Raw genomic sequence first — 22,184 nt, forward strand, 5'->3', positions numbered from 1 at the left:
GGACAGTCAAGGTTTGGATTTTACCTTTTTTGTCACTGCTTCAGCTTATCACAATCACCAAATCAGAGATGATTTCAATTGATTTGCTGCCTAATGACATTTTTGAATCCCGTCTAGCTTTCACCTAGAAAATGATGGCAAACCATTTTTCTAGACAGGCTGCTTTTTTCATAATTTTTAAATTCCTGGCTGATTCACTGTTTATTGCATCACCTCTATATTTTTATGAATCGGCTTTGCAGAAGTTGGCCGGTCAGTTGCCGCTTAAAAAAAATATTGCATGTGTCGCCTCTTGCCCATTGTATGGCTGCCTGGGTTTGGCGAAAATGTCACCTGCTCCAATAAAAATAGCCACTTAATTCTGCCTTATTCATGAAAAATTCCTTGCAGGTGCTTCAGAACATCTTGCATACAATTACGTTGTTGACTGACGGTAAAAGCCTCACAACAACAAGAATTATGCTTTATAAAATCAATGCCACTGGTTAATGTCCTGAGTGTTTCTCCCTATACATTGTGCCTTCTCTCTGCAGGATCATCCAAGGGCAGAATATGAGGCAAGGGTTTTGCAGAAATCTCTTCGGAAGGAACGAAAAACTAAAGAGGTAAGGTTAGAGTGCTGCTGTGTTTTATCTTTGTTTCTTGTTACAAGGATTGCAAGGTAAAGGAAGAAGCATGTCATTGCAACCGGGTGCATCTGTTTTTAGATTTATAAATAAAACCATATAGTTGCTCTACTTCTTCAGGTGAGGACGCAGATCATAGAGACAATTCTACTAAAGGAGACTAAGTGAGAATAGATGCCATATGGTACCAAGAGGAGTATTACAAATAGGTTCTTATTTATTTATGAACTTTTCCAACCATTAAGATGTTTTGTATAATGTCACTAAATGTTTTCTTATACTTGAGTCAGATCATTGATTGTAGAGGCTACACGTTAATCAAAGCATCCTTGATCACTTTTTGGTTGATACTTCTATTCAGTATTAGCTCAAACAGAGGCCTCGTCTGTAGTTGTAGTGTAAGACGGTCCATATGACATCAGTAGATTAGCTAGAATCCTTCTGTTTGTGTTAGTTCCCCTGATGGATATCACTAGATTTAGGCATGTCATCTGCAGTGGTACACTACAATGGTCTGGGACTGCCACATGTGCTATGAACACTTCCCCTAAAAATGTAGTTTTGATGTTTTTCTCCATATGTGGTGAAGACTTTGAGGTTCCTGGATGGGATCCAATTTCTTCCATAGAAGGACTAATATATCTTGAAAAATGTACCTCTTTGTTTTATTTCTACACTCTTGTGTGTCTCTACCAAGCTAGCACTTCCTGTTTTGATATTGAGTGGTTGGAAGGAACATGGTCCATTCCCATATTATGGAGGTGGTGGGGGACTTTGTTCCACATAGCCATTTGTATATAGCAAATAACTTTAACCCGTTTGCTGCTTCGAACGTTCAGCGCCAGTGCTGAACGTTCGAAGAAACGGGTGCGGCCGCGTCGGCTGTTGGACGTGCGCAGCACCAGGGAGGTAGCTTGCGTGACGTCCAACGGCCGACGGCAGCAGCAAAGGGTTAAGATGATTTTGGGAGGCAGTGTAGGGACTCATTGGCAAGGAAATATGATCAAGCCTCTTTAGATTTGTACACAACCGGCAGCGTAGATCTGACGCTCTCTAGTTTTAGTATTTGTGCCACAGATAGTTTTAACAAATTCTTGCTATGTCAGTCAAACCTTGAGATGATTTGGCATCTAGTTAGATCTACTTAACAATATTTACAAAGAAGCAGGGTAACCTTCGTCAGCTTGGAGGTCTGGATATGTTTCTTTAACTTTCAGTAAGAAATGGTAAAAAATAAATCACGTTTTAAATACTTTTTAATTGCAAAATTGTTGGCATCAGCAACCTAAGGATCATTTTGACCGTCAGTATTTTTATATGGTTTTAAATGACTCCCATTTTTGTGTTAGGCACCGGAGCGTAAATGGCCACTCAGGTGTTTATGATGAGAGTAAATATTCAGAGCTTGCATTGCCAAGTCTATCCTTGCAAGTTATTTCATGCAATGCCAGCCTTTGTTCATTATTCTCTGCTGTCATATTGCATTGAAATATATCTCTGTTAATGCGGTCACACGGAGGGGGGCCATTACACACTCCACTAGTTCTCTCGTTTGAATGTATGTATAATTATTTAGTGATATGACTGATCGGGTATTACATGCCAAGAAAGTACTTTTCAGATCTACAGCCAAGAGGAAGACATTTTTGATGGTTTTTTTTAAAACTACCAAACACAAACTAAATTTTTTCTGTGCCTTCTCAGATGGCAGATAAGGGTACTGCAACACATGAAGATATATCCAGCCACAAGGGTCACATTAGCAAGAATAACGTATCAGTCGACTCTTGGTAGATACCTCAGATCCGAAAATGCGTTGACAAAAATAGTTTGTTAAATGAGTCTTGAAGGCGTATCAGTAACAGGTGTGGTTGCACTCAGCGATCAACCTTTTGTTAATCTCATTATATCTTAGCATAAGCCTCGAATAAATGTTGTCCATTTTATTTGAAGATCAAATCTCCCACTTCTCTTTTTTCTCTAGCTTCACTCTTCTCTGTATAGAAAATGTTCAGATCTTCTTCATACAATCTAGATCTTCATGATAAGCCCATCAAACTGCTCTTCCTGGTATCTCCATTTTCTTAAAATGTTACTCTTTCCCATTAATAACTTCCAGCTCCCTTCCACTTTCAACCCAAACGGTGCTTTTCTTTGTGTCTGTGACATTTACCAGACCTCAGTAGGTAGTCAAGTTCAGGAACCCCGGACATTGACATCATGACTTCAGGAGGATATTCCTGAGGAACTGCACTATTTAATCCAGACCCCACAATTAAAAATGGGTCCTTCAGAGGTTACTTAAACAGGTTATAAGTCACCAATCTCCTCCATTTTTTTGATGAGTCTGGCCTAAAAGTAAAAATTCAGTTTTTATACTAGACTGGAATTTATACATTTCTTTAATATGTTATTGTGATTAAATTAAATATGCCAACAATAGCAGGTGATAGTTCCTAGTAAAAAATGTAGCTTGTACAACTGTGAAAGGCCGATGAATTTAACTAGAACTATGCAGCAATGTTTTTCCGTTTGGTCACATTTATGTTTATGTCTGATAAGATATGAAAAGCGGTATTGAGAGTTTAGGGATATGCTAAGATGTTGCCTTTTGAGGCCAATTGGAGCCGATCTCAGAACATGGGAGGAACTAGCTCAGTATTTTGGACAAATAAAACTCCTAGTGTCTAAAAAGGAAGGAAATGTAACTCAAGTCAGGTTCACTCTATAAAAAAAACTTGTAAAACCATAGATGCATAGTAGTTTGCTGCCCAAACCCCAAATTGGAAATTGACGCCATCAGGTGATTCCATGTCATACCAACAACACTACACTTTTCAGCAGCAATTGTTTGAAGAGAGCACATAGGAAGGACGTTGAGGCTGAAATCCAGAAATACAGCTGCAGAAAATAAAAAGCACAAATTGGAAGTGGCATTGTGGAGAACTGCAAAAAACAGTATAACAAGTGGAAGGTAAGTAGATTGTTAATGAGTAGACAGAGGGGAGAAGACAATTTAGGACTGCCATGTCCTTTGTACACTGGTCATAGGTAGAGATTTCCCCTATTAAAACCTAAAACAATATCTGTGGATTGGGGACCTGAACCTGGTGCAGTTGCTATCTTAGAATCCTGAGGCCATATCATGATGTTGCGCTTGTACTCAGGGATCAGCTGAGCGCTAGTGTTAATGCGATTGCACTTTGTTAGGGACATACATTTAATTAGGAACTCCTCTGGGTTAGTGCAGGCTTTCCCAACAGCACAGCACAGACACAGCGCTCAATGATTGTGTCTCTCCATTTCTGAGCTGAACTGTCCGTAGGCCATGCACAAACCACATAACAACAGGTTCAGAACTGCGCTCTGCAAGAAGACCCACCTGCTGTATATGGGTGTAGCATTGAACTAAACACAAACCAGGTTTAGGATATTACTAAACTTGACAGTAAAAGAAACATCTAACCTCCTGCTCAACCGAAAGACAGTACACTGATGTAAATAAAGGATCTGCTTTCTGGATTGTTGACCTGGAGAGTGAAAGAGATCGTTTAGACTGAGTGTCCTCGCCTCAACCCCATGAAGATGCATCAACCTCATCAAACCTCTGTTTTGGTCAATAAGTTTTAAAAAAAGAACATCTAAGAGGAACCCTGATCGCCAACCTTTCTGAACTCCCCCACCATTTCATTATCTTCTATCCCCACCCACTGATTTAACAAGCATTAGTCTTCAGTCACCTGCTACTCCCACAACAGTAGAACATTTTCAGAAAGAAAGGATATGCAGCACACATTTTCTCCTTTGGCCGGCATCAGAGCGCTTTGCAAACAGACAACATAATTGTGATAGGGCAGGGTTGTAAGTTGTTCTGGTCTTGTAGGGGAATGTCTGAGTGTCCACGAGAGGGTGGTCACTGAAAGGTGTGGCAGACATTTAGAGACAAAATCAGGGTCAGCCACACTCCGCATCATATTCCAATGCAAGACCGCAGCCTGGTGAGATGTTACAACCAAATAAAAGATTGCATTAAATAGGTGTGTCTGATTCTGCTTGTGTGCCTGTTTGATTGTTTCCATGTTCTGTATTGCTATGCCTTTGATATGAAGCAACTCTATGCTTCATTTCTTTTAAAGCTTATGTCTGCCTACTTCCTGGACCTTGGCTCAATGTCTACCCTAAGTGTCCCCACGAATGACGTCTTAATCTCCCCACAGGTCTATAGTTATTGATTTTGCGTGCTAAGAGGGCAGTGCGTACTGACAAAGCCAAGCATTGTATCAATTAATTTGGCATTATTTTCTGCCCTCCGATTCTATATAACCCTATATTGCATGGTACTTTTTTCTTTGTTTCCCTTTGACTGCCATCAGAAGCGTGGAAATGTGCCAGAGGAGACCACAAACAAATGGAGGCAAAGAGTTAAGACAGCCATGGCTGGTGTGAAATTGGTACATTTTCCATCAAATTTACAGAGAATCCTACATTTTTAGTTTTTGTGGAAACCCAACGTAGATACCTACTTTTTTTCCATCATATTTTGGCTGTAGATTTTTTTTAACCTCACTCGCCCCCATATTTTTTGCAAGCACTTAGCTTGATGTATTGACAGCACTGCATGGCTTATGTTTGGCCTAGCATGATTTGTAGATTGTATGTCTTATTGTCACAGAGCACGATTCTATTTATTAGAAACATCTGCGCGGTAATATGTGGTGTCTAGTGCGCATGCGCATTTTCCACTAGACTGATAATGTTTGCTTTTGCGTAGTGACTTCATCGTATTGAGATATGTTTTGAATATTGTCATGCTGTTCATAATACCTTTTCTTTACTTAAAAAAAAAACTACAACATGTGGGATTTGGCTAGTACAGTCCTGGCCCTGAAATTTGCACTGCCTGACCTCTGGCTCCGAGTTCAGGACCATGGACCATGTGAAACAAACGTTCAGAGAATACTGATTCGACAAAATTCCAGTCAAAGTATGGGTGGGGCATGTCAAACCCTGCCATTTCTATTCTGTTAGGGAAATATGGTAATTGTCCACATGATATAGCACTAATTTAAAATTAAAATAAAAGTGTTTTTCCAAACAAAACAAAGTACTCTAAAATGAGTGTAGAATTAAAAAATATGCAGTAAATAGAAATGATAACAATGGGAGAAAAATCCCATAGCTAAATTCCTTTAATAAAAGCCTATGCATCCTTCCTTATTTGGAAATAAAATATTTGGCCTAAAAAAAAAATTGTTATCATTTTGTTACTTTTGATACGATAGTTTTACTTCCTTGATTTGGCTCTGTTATTACACTCGTTTTTACTCCTCCAGTTTTTATTTTAAATAAGAATGTCATTGCGTTTTGCGTTCTGCCTACCGATGTAAAGTCGTCTTTTGTTTTCTAGACGGATAAAGAAAAGCTGACCTGGAAGGATCGGTTACCAGCGTATTTTACCAATTTCATTAGCATCTTTTTTATGGTAAGTGGTATTTAGTTATCAGAATTTTGGCTAACAGTGTGGCCTGCCTGTTCAGAAGTTCAGTGTCCTTCAGTGTAAAACTAGGAGTGGTTAGAAATAGGGAGTTAAAATCCCTAGCCCATCTGGAATGCAGAACAATGACTAATTGGTCTAGGAAATGTGGATGAACAGGAATAACTTCATGTAGGATGGCGCTACATAGTAGCTGAAAGCATCTTACCCCTTATATGACTAAATCCCTTACGAGTACAAGACCCCAAAGTAGTAAAATTACCTTTTCTTTGTACCGAGATAAAAAGTCTTAAAAACTATACACTTATGTGGTGAAAACAACACCTATTGTGAATCTACTGCACTTGAATTAAGTTAACACTATAGACAGTTGGCTTTGAAATGTAAAAATTCCCAACTTTCATGGCATTTACTTGCGTTACATAATGGGCCTCATTTATGAGGCCGTGCATCACTTTTACGCTGCCAGTGCGTCACTTTTTATGACACACCAGCAGCGTAAAAAATGTACCTTGTTGCGCCATATTTACAAAGTAACGCATCTAGGTAGATGCGTCACTTTGTAAACCCCTGCGCTACATTAGACCTACGCCAGGTATAATGTATGCGGGGGTGGCGTTCTGACGCAAGACAGGGTCATAGAAGTCACACAGTGCAATCTATAAGATTTCACTGCGCCACTTCTAGGACACAAATGCGTCAATTTCTTACGCCTGCCTCACAGCAGGCGTAAGACTGACGCAGGCCCTTTCACATGGGGCTTGCCCCATGTGAAAGGACACATTGCTGGAGTTGTGTCACTTCTGTGACACACTCCAACAATGCTTCACTTTTGCGCCATACAGATACGTCAGAAATGCTGACGTATTTGTAACTCCTTGCGCCATGATGCGTCAGTGGTCTCTTAAGGAGGGCGCAGTGAAAAGTGACGCATCGCTGTTTTCACACAGCGATGCGGTACTTTTCATAAATGAGGCCCATTGAATCCTTTTTGGGTTCCGCAGTAACGTGCTACTTGCCGATAAGTACTTCGACGCCTCGTCAGGAGTTAGTAAGCGATATATAAATATAAATGCATTCCAATACGTTACGATACAATAATCTAATAGCAGTGGGATTCCTGGAGTACTGGGATTTTTGATGAGGTGGAAAGGACTGAAGTCATTAATCTAACACAGTTGTGCATGTGCACATTCAACTTTCTTCCTTGTTCATCATCAATATACATATGTTTCACTGTGGAGGATCCATATTCCGTAGACCACGTTAAAATTGGGTGTTGGGGAAATGTAAGAATACCCACATGTGATAAGAGTAAATGTGCATACATATCCAAGAAGGGGAGGAACACGGATCAGACTTGCAAGGGTTAAATACCCACCCACCTTGTTTCGAGTTAGTGGTTGTTCATCGACACCTGGATGCAGGCTCACCCTGAAATATCCACAAATCTGCCCTTGACTGTAGATTTGGATATTGGAATATCTGCCCTGCTTTTGGAATTTCCTGATTTGTAAGTACACTTTGCAAAAGTAAAATCTACCAGCTATACTCGGAGGCATTAGAACTGGAAATGTATTAGCCATATTTCTCTCCCTCTCTCTCTCTCTCTCTCTCTCTTTCATATGTATAATAAATGTATGTATATATATATATATATATATATATATTTTTTTTTTTTTTTTGTGGATTCGCTACATCGATGATCTCTTTTTGGTGTGGCGTGGTCCACAGTCTGATGCTGAGGAATATATTGCGGAATTGAACAAAAACAGTTTGAATCTAAAATTCACAAGCAATATCAGCAAGAGTGAGGTCTTCTACTTGGACCTTCGGGTCTATGTGGAAAATGGTTCCATTCAGACCGCGGTCTATAGAAAACCGACCGCGGGTAATACCATATTACACTCACGCAGCTATCATCCCCGCAGTATTATCAATAACATTCCCCTTGGGGAGTTCTTGCGTATTAAACGCGATTGCTCAACCGCACAGGAGTTCAAAATAGCTAAGGAGCAGTCGAGGGAAAGATTCTCACAGAGAGGCTATGGGAAAGGGATCTTGGATCGAGCAGAAATGAGAAGTAACCTAGTGGGGAGGAAAGACCTAGTAACTGACAAACCTAAATCCCCAGATTCAAAGATCCGATTAATTACTGATTATTCAGAGAAATCTCCAGAAATCGACAATATAATGCGGAAAAATTGGAGGATTTTGAAATCAGACCCCATAATCGGAAAATCTATATCCGATTATCCCCTCATTACATACAGGAAGGGGAATTCTTTTAAAGATTTTCTGGTGAATAGCCACTATGAGAAGAAGAAAAAGAGGAAAATCACTGTTTCAGGCTTCTTTCCTTGCATGAAGTGCAAGGCCTGTAGAAACTCGAAAAAAGTCAAGGAATATTCCATCCCAGGCAAGAAAACAAAAAGCAAGATCACAAAATTGCTTAACTGTAATTCTGACTATACAGTGTACTGCTTGATGTGTCCCTGTGGACAAAAATATATAGGGAGCACAGTAAAACCTACCAAATTGAGGGTCCTTGAACACATGAGGGCTATTACCACAAAAGACCCAAGCTACCCTGTAGCTCGTCATTTCGAGCAGAAACACAACAGCAATAGTAATCTATTAACATACTTCATTCTGGATCAACTAGTCAGAACAGAGAGAGGGGGCAACTGGGTAAAAAAATTGAGAACTCTAGAATCGAGATTCATCATCCAGTTACAGACAAAGGCCCCGGGTGGGATAAACAATGAAGAAGAGATGTGGACACATATATGATAATCCCACCTTATTGTGTTATGTTTTCTTAGAAACCTGGAACAAAAAACATGTGTGCATATTCAGAAATGTATGCCTTCTTTTTCCCTATACCTTGAGCATATCGTGAAATTAAGATAAATGAATCATTGGAATAACGTCTTGCCCATTCAGGGCGTAATAACTGAACATAGGAAGACTGATTGTCTATACATTACTTAATCTGTGAACCTTTCTCGAGGACTCATGTATGGAGTGTAATGAGTCGCAAGTTTTGAAGGCACCTTAGGCGCCAATATACGAGAATGTACGAGGATATATATGATAAAGTACTGGATAATCTCAATGATTGATTTTGTAAATACCAGGAGTATAATTCTCAACTGAACCCAAGCATCTGTACTATATACTTGTATTGAATGCAGTGTGAATATTGATTTACATTTTGTTTGTACCATTATAAGATGGCTGCCGTATAAGCACATTTAAAAATGACTAGTTTAGTGCCTTCTTTTATGTTGTTGATTGGGAACACGTGACAGATGGCCACTATGTTTGTGTTTAAATAATGTTGAAAACAAACGCCAGTTTACACTGACGAAGGCGACAACGCCGAAACGCGTTTGTAAGCTGACTTTATCTGCAGAGAAATATCTGTAATAAAATACTTGGCGAACCCACGATGTACTGGCTTTGAGTGCTCTCAATTGTGGAAAAACCCCGAGGACTGGGAGATTCCGGTGTTTCAAAATATATATATATATATATATATATATATGTGTGTGTATGTGTGTGTGTGTGTGTGTGTGTGTGTGTGTGTGTGTATATCGAGAGAGGAGAGAGGGGATAGATAGATAGATCTATCTATCTACAGGAGGATGGATGGATAGATAGACAGACAGACAGATAGACAGGTAGATAGATAGATAGATAGATAGATGGATACATAGATAGATAGATAGATAGACAGACAGACAGACAGACAGACAGACAGACAGACAGACAGACAGACAGACAGACAGACAGACAGACAGACAGACAGACAGACAGATAGATAGATAGATAGATAGATAGATAGATAGATAGATAGATAGATAGATAGATAGATAGACAGACAGACAGACAGACAGACAGACAGACAGATACTGTGTTTCAAGGATATTTTAAGGCCTCTATGTTCCTCGCACTACTTGGTCAGTATTGCAGAGACATGTCCACATGGAAATGAAGAGATTTGGGACCATGAATGTGCCTCTGAAGGGCTGTGAGGGCCGGAGAAGTGTCAGTCGCCTGTCATAAATCTTTTAATTTCCCTAAAGTATCGCCCTCCTCTGCTCGTGTGCACTTGAAATCTATCCGTTTCCGTGCAGCGCCTATAATTAGCTGCAGGCACTGCTACGTGACACATAGCTTGATTTATGACGCCTCATATAAATTTTCTCTTATGGAGTCTTAATTCATACGGAAAGGAGGCGAGGGTTCTAATCTGTATCACACATTACAGACCAGATGCGTGCAGATGCTGGACGCGGGCACAGGGCAAGTGCAGTTCTAACCTCGAGGGGTACAAAGCTTCATTTGTGGTTACAATAATATTTAATAATAATGACCTGCTTTAATAAAGATTCATGTACCTTTTCTTCATCTCCTATCGCTGTTACCGTGTGTTGCTGTATTTGTGCCAGAACCATTTTGTACTGGAATTAGGGACACAATAAAATACCCCCCAGTTCCAGATTTGACACCAAAATATTACTTTACTTTAACTTTACTTTAAACCATTTTATAACGCGCTCCATTACTGGGGAGTATCCTGGCGCGAAACAAGGGAAAAAGAAACAGACATCAAGACTTTAGAGAGTGAAAAAAACATGTCAGCTTGTACTCTTGAAGAGGTGAGTTTTCAGATGTTTTTTGAATGCAGCCACTGTTGGCATGGAACGCAGATGGAAAGGGAGAGTGTTCCAGGCCCGGGCCACAATCACAGAAATCGACTGACCACCAAGTCTGAACCAATTAAAACGTGGAAGAGTCAATTTAAATAGAGTAGAGGATCTCAGGGTACGTGTAGGAACATATCTGACAAATCTCTTTCGCAAATAGATGGGGCCTTGATCATGGGTTGCCCGGAAAGCCAGCACCAGAGATTTAAACATAATGCGCTGCCTGACCGGGAGCCAATGGAGCGTGCGCATCTCCACGCGAACGCTCTTCCATCTAGGTATGTTAAAAAGTAGACGGACGGCCGCATTCTGAATAATTTGCAGACGCTGCACCAAGTAGGCGGGTATGCCACTAAACAGTGCATTGGCATAGTCCAACCTAGCCAAGATGAGCGCCCGAGCAACCGACTACCTCGCCTCCCTAGGAAGTAGGGGGAAGAATTTGCGTAGCATTCTCAAGGTGGCGAAGCAGGTGCCTGTCAGCTTCTTAATGTGATGCTCAAATTTCAGGTCCTCCGCAAACCAAATGCCAAGATTTTTGGCAGGTCTCCCCATCTCACTAGGGCCGGGAATGTTAGAAGGCCACAGTGAGCTCCTGAACGAGGGGGGGAAGGTACCATAAAAGAGCACCTCTGACTTGTCCTCGTTGCACTTCAGCTGGGCCTCCGTTAACCAGCGAAATACAGAGGACAGACACAGGTGGACCGTGGATGTATCCAGATCGGCATCGGGCCAGGTAAACAGCAGTTGGGTATCGTCTGCATACCCTATGATCTTAGCCCCAAACTGTTCCGCTAGATAAACCAGGGGGGTGATATAAACATTGAACAGTAAGGGGCTAAGAGTTGACCCCTGCGGGACACCTGTGCACAGAGGTTTAGGCTTCGAGGCATGGGGAGGCAGCCAGACCTGCTGGGTCCTATTAGATAGAAAAGAGGACAGCCAATCCAGGACTACACCCCCAATGCCTACAGCCGACAGCCGGCCGAGGAGGAGGTCATGAGGGACAGTATCGAAGGCAGCAGAGAGGTCCAATAAAATTAGGACCGCTCTGCCACCCCCGTCTAAACAGTCCCGAATAGCCTCAGTCATTTCCACCAAGGCCGTCTCGGTGCTGTAAGCAGCCCTGAAGCCCGATTGAGCGGGATGGAGAGCCTTAGAGGTTTCCACAAAGCTCTCCAATTGTTGGAATACTACCTTTTCACAAATTTTAGTAAGTGCCGGTAGCAAGGAAATCGGACGATAATTCCCCGGAGTCGCCACATCCAGTCCTGGTTTCTTCAGGAGCGGCAGAAGTTTGGCCCGTTTCCAAACAGAAGGAACAACGCCCGAAGCCAGGGAGAGGTTCACTATCTGCGTGGTCTCATCACAGACCAAATCTGCCACCTCCGACCACACCCGGGCCGGACATGGGTCAGATGGAGAGCCAGATTTTAGGGACTGAAGGAGGGGCAGAACAACATCTTCCTCAATCTGCGCGAAATTAGTGAGTTGCTGTCCCGAATATGGGCAATAGGAAGGTAGTGGGGAGATTGCGGAGCTGTCACTGGGGAGAGCAGCTAGCAGGTCCTGCTGGATCCTTGCTATTTTGGTAGAAAAAAAGGTTGACAGCTCTTCACACCAGTACGCCGAGGGTACGAGAGAAGCAGCCTCAGCGACAGGTGCAACAAAGCTTTTAACAATGGCAAAGATCTCCCTGCCATTGTTATCTGCCTTGGCAATTCGCCCCGCATAATAGTTCCCCTTAGCCACCTTGATTGCAGCATAGTAATCTTTTTGGGCAAAACGTAGGGCAGATTTGGCCTCAGGGCTATATGCACATCTCCACACGCGTTCGAGTTTTTTGCACCCCAGTTTCATTTCCCTCAGGTCAGGGGAAAACCAGGGTTGAGAGGGAGCGCGTCTAGCTCTGGCTAGCGTAGTTTGCTTAGTGGAGGCAGCAGCCGCCTGCCGTATCCACTCATTAAACCCGCCAACCGCATCGTCCAAAGTTGTCCCCGAGTTTGGACGGGTTTTTTTCAATGCCTGTCTAAACAGAGATAGATTAATTTTTTGGGAATAACAGGAAAGAGGTGGAGGACTAAGCTCTTCCATCTCCCACATAAATCGAACCAGTGAATGGTCGGACCAGGTTGTTTTTTCAATGGCCACAGATTGCATAGGGAAATTGGAACACACCAGATCAAGCAGATGGCCGCCCGAGTGCGTCGGGGCGGTCACCCATTGCTTTAGCTGGGCGAGCTCAAGGATTTCACCTAGCCTGCGAGCATCAGGAGAGTCAGGGGTATCCATATGAATATTAAGGTCACCGACCAAAAGAAACTTAGGAAAACCCAGGACTCGCGGCACAATGTATTCTTCCAAGGAGTCCAAAAAGTGAGTGGCCTGGCCTGGAGGTCTGTAAATTAAAGAGCCGCCCAGGGTAAAATGGGGGGAAGTCACAATAGAGAAGTGAAAGACCTCACCTCCTGCACCCTCAACCGGGGGCTCCGAGGTAAGACTCCACCCCTCCTTAAAAACAACTGCAAGTCCGCCTCCTCTCCCTGAGGGACGGTCAACTCTGGCGATCTTGAACCCCCTGGGGACAGCCAATTCCACAGCGGGAGCGGAGGAGCTGGTCATCCACGTTTCCGTGAGGAACAGCAACTCCAACTGACCGTCCACCAAAAGCTCAAAGATCTCAGCTGTGTGCTTCACCGCCGACCTGGCATTTATCAGACCCGCCCTAATGTTAGTGATCGTATCGTTACGATTTAAGCGTAGGGGGGGGAATGGTTGAGGAGAAAAGCCACAGGTAAGGCAGGTATCCAGAGCACATTCGGGACCCGCACGTATGCACGGCAAACCCTTAGCGGGGGGTGCGAGTTTCAAGAGATCATAGCGCGAGTACTTGCGTGTCTCTAGTAGTGCCCTCCCCGGGGATTGCCGAGCAGACTGGCTGGCCCTGGGCCCGTCCGAGGCACGGACGGGCACAGACGGGCCCTCCTTTGGCGCTCCTTCGGCGCGCAGACGGCGTGACCGCTGCGCGTCCTAGGAGGCATTTTTATTTGATACACAAGCCCCTCCCCGAGCTGGAGCGCTAACTCCGGTCCAGTAGGGGTCCGGGACTACCAGGATGGCGCCCGACCTGTCCCTCCACACAATCGGCACAGACAAGCCGCGGTGGACCGGGGAGCAGGGGGATCAAGCAACAGCAGTTAGGTAAGTTTAAAAGCAAACAGTTGATATCAGCACTCCACAATTAGTACATCAATTGGGTTAGGATCGTTCTTTAAAAATATAAAAAAACGCCGTCTAAAATCGCCTGCTGCATTCGTTCAGTACAGAGAAGGAGGGCAGAAGAGATTCAACTCGCAGTCTGCACGCCTTATTAGTTTTCCCCAAGCGCTGTCACAAGGCGCTGCCACCACCTCGCTCAAACGCCCAGAACTGACTGAACAGGTCCTATTTGATACACAAGCCCCTCCCCGAGCTGGAGCGCTAACTCCGGTCCAGTAGGGGTCCGGGACTACCAAGATGGAGCCCGACCTGTCCCTTCACACAATCGGCACAGACAAGCCGCGGTGGACCGGGGAGCAGGGGGATCAAGCAACAGCAGTTAGGTAAGTTTAAAAGCAAACAGTTGATATCAGCACTCCACAATTAGTACATCAATTGGGTTAGGATCGTTCTTTAAAAATATTAAAAAACGCCGTCTAAAATCGCCTGCTGCATTCGTTCAGTACAGAGAAGGAGGGCAGAAGAGATTCAACTCGCAGTCTGCACGCCTTGTTAGTTTTCCCCAAGCGCTGTCACAAGGCGCTGCCACCACCTCGCTCAAACGCTCATTACACAGAATAGCAGACCAGGGAGAAAACAGAAATGAAAATTAGAGTTTTTTGTCACTTAAGAGAATTCAGCTAGGTAACATGAAACCACGGTACAACGCGTAACGTTACAACGCGTCCCTTTAGGACGCAGTTTTACCAACGCAAGTCGTTACAACGTCTTGCGTTGGGGGGGCACTGATAGTGAATAGTTTAATTACTATTCCAACACCAGTCCCCGTGGATAGTAGGGAAGGTGTTGGATAGTAAATTAAACTATCCCCTATCCTAGAGCGCCCTCCAGCAAAAGTTTGTTGTTAAAGCTGCGTTGTAACGGTACCGCGTTGTACCAGTTACATTGTAAAGGATGTTCCCCCCAGTGTGATGCTCATGTTTAGGAAAATAGATTGCAACAATTCCCTGCTTATTTCAAAGTTTGATGATCTAATTGACTCAGATTCAGCGCTACAGAGATGGTTGATCAACAGGAGTTGGCTGGTCGGTACTGCACCAGGGACACCAGAAGGCTTCAATCAGAACCAAGAAAACTCGAGATGCGCGCTTGGAGACATCGCTGTTAAAGTGCCAGGAGACTGGCACATGCATCAATATTGCTTTTTGCAATTCCTTAATTGCGAAAAATAAGGAATCGCAATTAAGGAATTGCAAAATGCAATGCATCAAGAAATCGTAGAAACAATTGCGATTTCTTAATATTCCTTCATTGCGCCTCGCAAATTGCGAGTCGCAATGAAGGAATACCCCCCATTCATTCCTATGGGCCTAGAGGCCCATAGGAATGAATGGGAAGACATTCTCAATTTGCGATTAGCAATTAGCGAATCGCAAATTGAGAATGCGATTTCAAGGGTACAGGGGTGTCCAAAGGACACCCTGTTGCACCCCTGAAATCAATCTGACCACATATGTTGTGCACACACATGCCATAAGGGCATGTGTGTGCACAACATGAAACTTTGAAAAGTGCATTTTTCAAAGTTTTCGCAAATTACCATGAGGTTCAACCTCATGGTAATTTGCTCCCCCTAATTGTGAAATCGCAATTTTTTAAAATTTCATGCATTGCATTTAAGGAATTGAAAAATGCGATTCCTTAAATGCAATCGCAATTTGAGAATTTGCAAATATTTGCGAATTCTCAAATTGCGAGGGCCTTCACCCTTCATGCATTCCAAATGCAGATTCTGCGATTGCAAACGGCCGTTTTTTGCGATTCACGCCGTTTGCGATCGCAAAATTCTTTGATGCATGTGCCTGAAAGAGATTACAAAGTAATAGGGAGAGCTGCCAGACGTAGTGTCCTTTCAGGGTGGCTTAGAAAATGTAGAAAAGGGAGAAGAGATTGCCTACCTAGAGGTGTAGATCCTGGGAGTCCTTGAACTATGAGAGATTTACTCTGTGAATGTAAGCGCAGAACCAGTGCTTAATTTGTAAAAAAAAAAATAGAAGTGAGTGCCAAGGATCTGGTGAGGAGGCCACTGCAACGTGCACCAATCATTGCCCTTGCCATGCTGCAAATAGTTCTGAATTTTTCAGCAGAGAACTCATGGTTTTGCCAATGGTTGTTTTTCATTTAATTTTTTTATGTCTTTCCTCAAAGGAACACATGTTCAGTATTTTGTTAATACAAACATTTGCAACTGTTCTACCTGCCTATAAAAGAGGGCTGTGCTCCGTTTCACGAAATTCTTGAGGCGCAATATATTTAGGGCTCCCGGATTTTTTTGTAATTTCCGTCTGTATTTATCCATCTTTATTTTTTGTCAACTCTATCTGTATTTATCCATATTTATTATGGGTTTTGTGATAAAATTAAAGCTTAAACTGGTATATATCCACATTTATTTAACCAATAAATATGCAGTCATGCTTGAATGCCTGCCAGGTTTCAGTGATATGAACATCCGTAGAAGATAAATCAATGCACTTATATGAAAATATGCACATTTCAGTATAAGCCTTGTGCATAGCTACTGTTGTTTAAGCCTCTTTACTAAAATTCCTTTCTTTTTTATCTTCCTTCCAGATCAATCCACACAGTTATTGAACAGATAGTCTTGCCAAAGTGTATTTAGAATCACACAAAAAATAACCCAATTTCTGTTTTTATCCACATTTAAATATTAATACAGACAAGAAAATAAGTGGTTTCCGTCTGTATTTATCTGTAAAAATCAGTAAAAACGGAACACAGGGAGCCTTAATTATATTTAATACTACAGATCTGGCAGAGGGAGTCAATTTAAAGCAATGTGTATGTGCAATGTGTATGTACATCTGAAGTAAAGCTCTTTTCAGTGTCACTGCTCACCCTTTGCCAATTTAGAAGGAATCGCAGCAGGACAGGGTGTGACCTAATGGGAAAGAAACATTCCGCATCTGTTGATCTTATTTTATGATACATTAACCCCAGCCAGATTCTTGGAAATTCAATCTGTATGTATTTGTAAATACCCTGTATCTATCGGTATGACCATAGTTTACAAAAGAAAAGTGTCCTTTTCAAGTAATTGTAAAAGTGCAGATAATAGGATTTTCATATTTATATATATATGCTAACAGTAAGAAGTACTTACTATAGTGCTAGTGAATAATGCAGTTTTTTTGTCCTCTGCCGAGGGCTACCCTTATTTATAAAGGCCCCAAGTTTGACTTTTATTCCCGAGTCATGCGTGAGGGTCTATAAAGATGGAGACAGCATTTAACAACATATAAGCCAGAGACTGTAGGGCCCACTGGGCGTAGAATGGTCTAGAGTAAAATAGGAGAAACAGAAAGAAACACAAAGGAATGTTGGTGCAGAAGCCCTGTACCATACATTGTTATCCCTGACATTCCAATGTTAATGGCATCTATTGTCATTTACTATTATTGTACATCCTCGCCTAAAGCTCTGGGCCATGATTTGTGGGTGAATCAAGTATCAGTATTACTGACTTACTTGAAGGTAAATTGTGCCGCTCTGCTAACTCACCAGTGGAAAATGGATGTACGATGTAACAACGCGTGTTATTAAAACGCGTGCTGTTACATCGCAGTCGTTACAACGACTGCATGTTACAACACTATACCTTTACAACGCAAGTCTTTACATCGACTTGCGCTAGGTGGCTTGCTGACATTAAAAAAGTGTAATTTACTATTCCAACTCCAGTCCACTTATCAGTAGGGAAGGTGTTGGGATAGTAAACTACACTATTTTTAATGTTGGCACGCCATCTAGCGCAAGTCGATGTAAAGACTTACGTTGTAAAGGCATAGCGTTGTTACATGCGGTCGTTGTAACGACCGCGCTGTAACAGCACTGCGGTGTACTGACCGTGTTGTAAAGGATGTTTCCCGTGGAAAATGTCATAATTTCTCGATATGTCCTGAAGCTCATCTGATTCTGTAGAATGCCCCAGTTTGTTAGTTAGTTGTTTCCATTTGTGCAGAAGCTCTTCTGGAAAAATTGACCGATGCATTGAGTGATAAGTCTATGACCGAAACATTGAGTGAAATATATGTAAGGACTCCGAAGAGTAGAACTGCTCCTTTACAGATGGTTTTCTGTGTGATGTTTTGTATTTTTTCCCCCAGATTGGACTTACGTTTGCCATTGTCTTTGGAGTCATCATATACAGGATCTCCACTGCTGCAGCTCTAGCGATGAGTTCTAGTCCGTCTGCACGGTCCAATGTTCGAGTTACCGTCACAGCCACAGCTGTTATCATTAACCTAGTGGTCATCCTTATTCTGGACGAGGTGTATGGGTGCATCGCCAGGTGGCTGACTCTAATGGGTAAGAGGATCCTACCATTCATTTATTGACTTAAAATGTTACATGTATCTGTAGCGCTCTAGTGTTTCACGGGTCTCGGCTGAGACCCGGAAACACCCAGAAACAATGTAGCACCTTCTGGCCAGGCGTGGCCAGAAGGCTTTAAATAAAGGGACGGTGGTCGCTCGTGGCTTCCGGTCCGTACCAGTTAACCGAGTGTGTGGTCTCTCATTACTGTTACCGAGGTACCTTTAGCCCGTGGCCCCTAAGTGTCTTGGGCCACGTCTTGCTCCCCTACAGTATCGTCACGTGTCCCACCATTTTCTTTCGAAGCCACAGGTGAGCCATTGAAGTACATTTCAGATCTTTCTTGTCCCTCAAGAGTTTGTCTTAGTTTGTACATTCTTCTAACATATCTACTCAGATGGCTATTGCTGCTGAAACATGCAGTTCCAAAAGAAACAAGCATTTGCAATGAAATAGGTCTCATATTTGCGAGAGTTTGCACCATTGGCATTGTAAATGACAATGCCTTTTATTTGTGTTTTGAAGACCTGCAAGCGGTGCGTAAACATGCACTTTGTACTTATAATCGTTGCTTATGAGTAGCAGGCCTGGAAGTGACTGCACCTCTTTTTCTGCCAGCCTACCTTCTCCTAAGCAAGCAATGACTATAAGTATATAGGACCCGTTTGCAGGTTATTAAAACACATAAATAAAAGGTATTGTTATTAACAATGACTATAGCGCAAACCCTTCCAAATGTGAGACGTTGCATTGCAAATGCTTGTTTTACCTTCCGTTCCCATTAGTGTCATGCTGCCTTTCAGAGATGGCTCACGATGGTCTGCAAAGTTGTACAGCGCAGTAACCTCAAAGCAACAACACTGTTGGATCGAATTTAAAAATGTGATTTTTCCAATATAAATAGACTACATTTCCCAGCAGGCCAAGTGCTATTGGCTAAAATAAAAGACCTGGCTGAAGCTGAGCCTTATAATCCAGTTAATTGAAATAGAACATGTCTGTTCCTGTTAAAGTATACATTTTAATATCAATTGCATCAAGCTTTGTAGCTAAAAAATTATGAGACACAATGAAACGTGCATTTGAAAAAGCATGCCAGAATTTCATTGTAAACAATGTGTAGTTAGTCTTTGCTGCTCCCTAGTCATGAAGTGAGCGTGTGTCTTATTATTATTAACTGTCTCTGTTGCCTTTAGGATTGTAGTGATACTTCGCTGTTAGGTAGCAAAATAACAATTGTGGGCAGAGGGCAGTGATTATACCTGTTTTTTTCGCGTCAGGGAAGCTATGCATGTCCGGAAAGTATCAATCCTGTCAGCACAAAGTAGCTAACACTCTACAGAAAAAGAGTAGGCTGGCTTTTTACTTGGCAGAGAGGAGATGAACTGTTTGATAATGCTGTTTTTATTTGTTATCTGGGTTGTATGCAGATTTCTCTGTCACAGGCCATAACATTCATGGCCATAGAGCCGTAAAGTTTTAGGGGTCCACTTTCCACATATTCACCTTTCAGCAAACATGTCCTTTGAAGTCGATTGGTGCTTTCCAGTCTCAGACCATTATGATATTTTGACACTCTTTGTTGTGATTAGTACCAGTTTTTAGAGGCGTGTTTGATTTGAATGATTTAATTCAGTTGCTGTGATAGGGCTCCACCCGGGCCGCCATAATTAAAATAAAGAGTGTTGTGCCGCAGAGGTGGTGGCGGGGAAAGGGCACCACACCGGCCGCCATAGTAAAAGATAAAAAGTGACGTGCCTTGAGGGGTATTGGTAGGGGAAGGGCACCACACGGCCCGCCTTAGTAAAAGATAAACAGTGGCATGTCGTGGGAAGTGTTGGCGGGGGAAGGGCACCGCATAGGTTGCCAAAGTTAAATATAAAGAGTGGCGTGCCACAGGAGGTAGCAGCGGCGAAGGCACTACATGAGAAGATACGTAACTAGAGCAGGGACACTGAAGACAGGAGATGGGCTTGTAGTGTAAGTCAGGCCAGCAGAAGAAAAAGAGTTCTGCCAAATAACACATAAGTCCTGAAAGCTTAATGTAACTGTACTTGGCTGGTGCTCCACAGCATTCAACGGAACTGAAGTATGGGCTGCAGGAACCAATTAGGAGCCAGGAACCAAGAGCAGGAAGACTTAACCAATGGCAATCAGCAGGCTGGATTACACTTCCGGAATCTGATTAAAGCAGGTCTTCTGGACAGAGCATGCGCGCTGCCTAGGCTCGACCTAAAAAAGAGAGCCCTCCGTTTTGATTGTCAGCGCAGTGAAAGTATCACAGAACACTAGCTTCTTTTCTGTGCTTTGACCATAGGAATGTTTGATTTTTCTCTCAATTTGTACATCCTTTCTTATCCTTAACTACATTCCATAATGTACATTTCTTTAAACATATAGACACGTGTTACCAGCACCTCAAATGGTTGTGTTTCTCTGCTAGCCAACTCCTCATGACTGGTACTGAAGGTGATACTTTCAGTTTTATTAACAGGAGATGTCAAAAAAGTGACATTTTGCTTCTTGAAGCAGTCCACTCCCTGATCACTTACAGAAGACGAAGAAGAGCTTAGGGGGTGAAACACTAGTGTCCTTCTCTCCCCAGTATTTCGATTGTATCTGCAGCACACATCTACAGCACACGCTAGAGCTCATGGTTGAGGCAGCCTCACTCAAAAGCTCACTAAGAGAACAGTGTACTTAGCCCTCAAGGATCAATTCTGTCCATATGATCAAGAAGTTTTATGTTATCAAATTTCAAAAATATACCAGCCTCCTGAATTCTCAATCACAACCAGGCATTAATAACAATGTCATGCATTATTTACCCCAGACACTAGGGTTTTTTATTGATCTCACCTGACTCTCTTCCTATGACTCATGTACAGTTAATAAAGGGGATCATATCAAATGGAACCCCATCATGCTATTGGCTAGTATCTTCTTCCTTGAGGATAAAGAAAGTGTTAAGGCAACTATTTCAACAGTACTCTTTTTTCCTCATGAAGGCCTCAATATGTGTCTCTCTATTATAATAATATAATAATAATAATCCACATTTGTAAAGCGCACAATCACCCGTAAGGGTCTCTAGGCGCTGGGGGCCGTCGGGAAGATTAAGCGAGCTATTGCCCAGAGTCACATGGTGCTGAGCTAACCTGCCGCCGGAGCCGGGGATCGAACCCTGATCCCCAGATTCCACTGTCAGTCGCCCTGGCCGCGACGCCACACCACTCCCCTATTGAACAAATATTTTCAAAATCTATCATATTCTTAATCATTTTGCTGAGCTAGTTTGCTGCTGAAGAAGATGAGAATTTGTGTGCACAAGAATTAAAATAAATATTTCTTTAATAGTAATAATCTCCATCACCTCTGAACAATAACGACTATTTACAATATCGCTCTCAACTTTAGGGTTCCCAACACATTAAATCTGATCACCCTTTGCTGATAATGTTCTAAAAGTCACAGCAGGACATGTATACATGTGCTTTTAACCTATGAAGATTAATACTGTTGATATAATAAAAGTGTACAATGGTTTCCATTTGTTTTTTGTAGAGGTGCCAAAAACAGACAAGACTTTTGAAGAAAGGCTAATATTCAAGGCTTTCCTGCTAAAGTTTGTCAATGCCTACACACCCATATTTTATGTTGCTTTCTTCAAAGGGCGGTGAGTATCTTCAACTTTTGTATTTTATGTAGACTGACAAACCTTTCAGGGCATTTGAG

At 42.4% G+C, this 22,184-nt stretch overlaps 1 protein-coding gene across 2 annotated transcripts in view; it reads left to right on the forward strand.

The window, feature by feature from the left end:
• ANO1 (anoctamin 1) overlaps window positions 1-22,184 on the forward strand; it is a 780,986-nt gene that overhangs the window by 632,036 nt on the left and 126,766 nt on the right. The window contains exons 14-18 of one of the 2 annotated variants that reach the window (XM_078684271.1): window positions 534-605; window positions 5,000-5,077; window positions 6,034-6,108; window positions 18,242-18,443; window positions 22,014-22,125. In XM_078684271.1, the coding sequence (XP_078540397.1) occupies window positions 534-605; window positions 5,000-5,077; window positions 6,034-6,108; window positions 18,242-18,443; window positions 22,014-22,125 (539 nt within the window). The remainder of the gene's footprint in view (window positions 1-533; window positions 606-4,999; window positions 5,078-6,033; window positions 6,109-18,241; window positions 18,444-22,013; window positions 22,126-22,184) is intronic. The other variant, XM_078684272.1, reaches the window with a different exon arrangement.

Source organism: Lissotriton helveticus, chromosome 3_2, assembly GCF_964261635.1.
Source record: "Lissotriton helveticus chromosome 3_2, aLisHel1.1, whole genome shotgun sequence".
Lineage (NCBI taxonomy): Eukaryota > Metazoa > Chordata > Amphibia > Caudata > Salamandridae > Lissotriton > Lissotriton helveticus.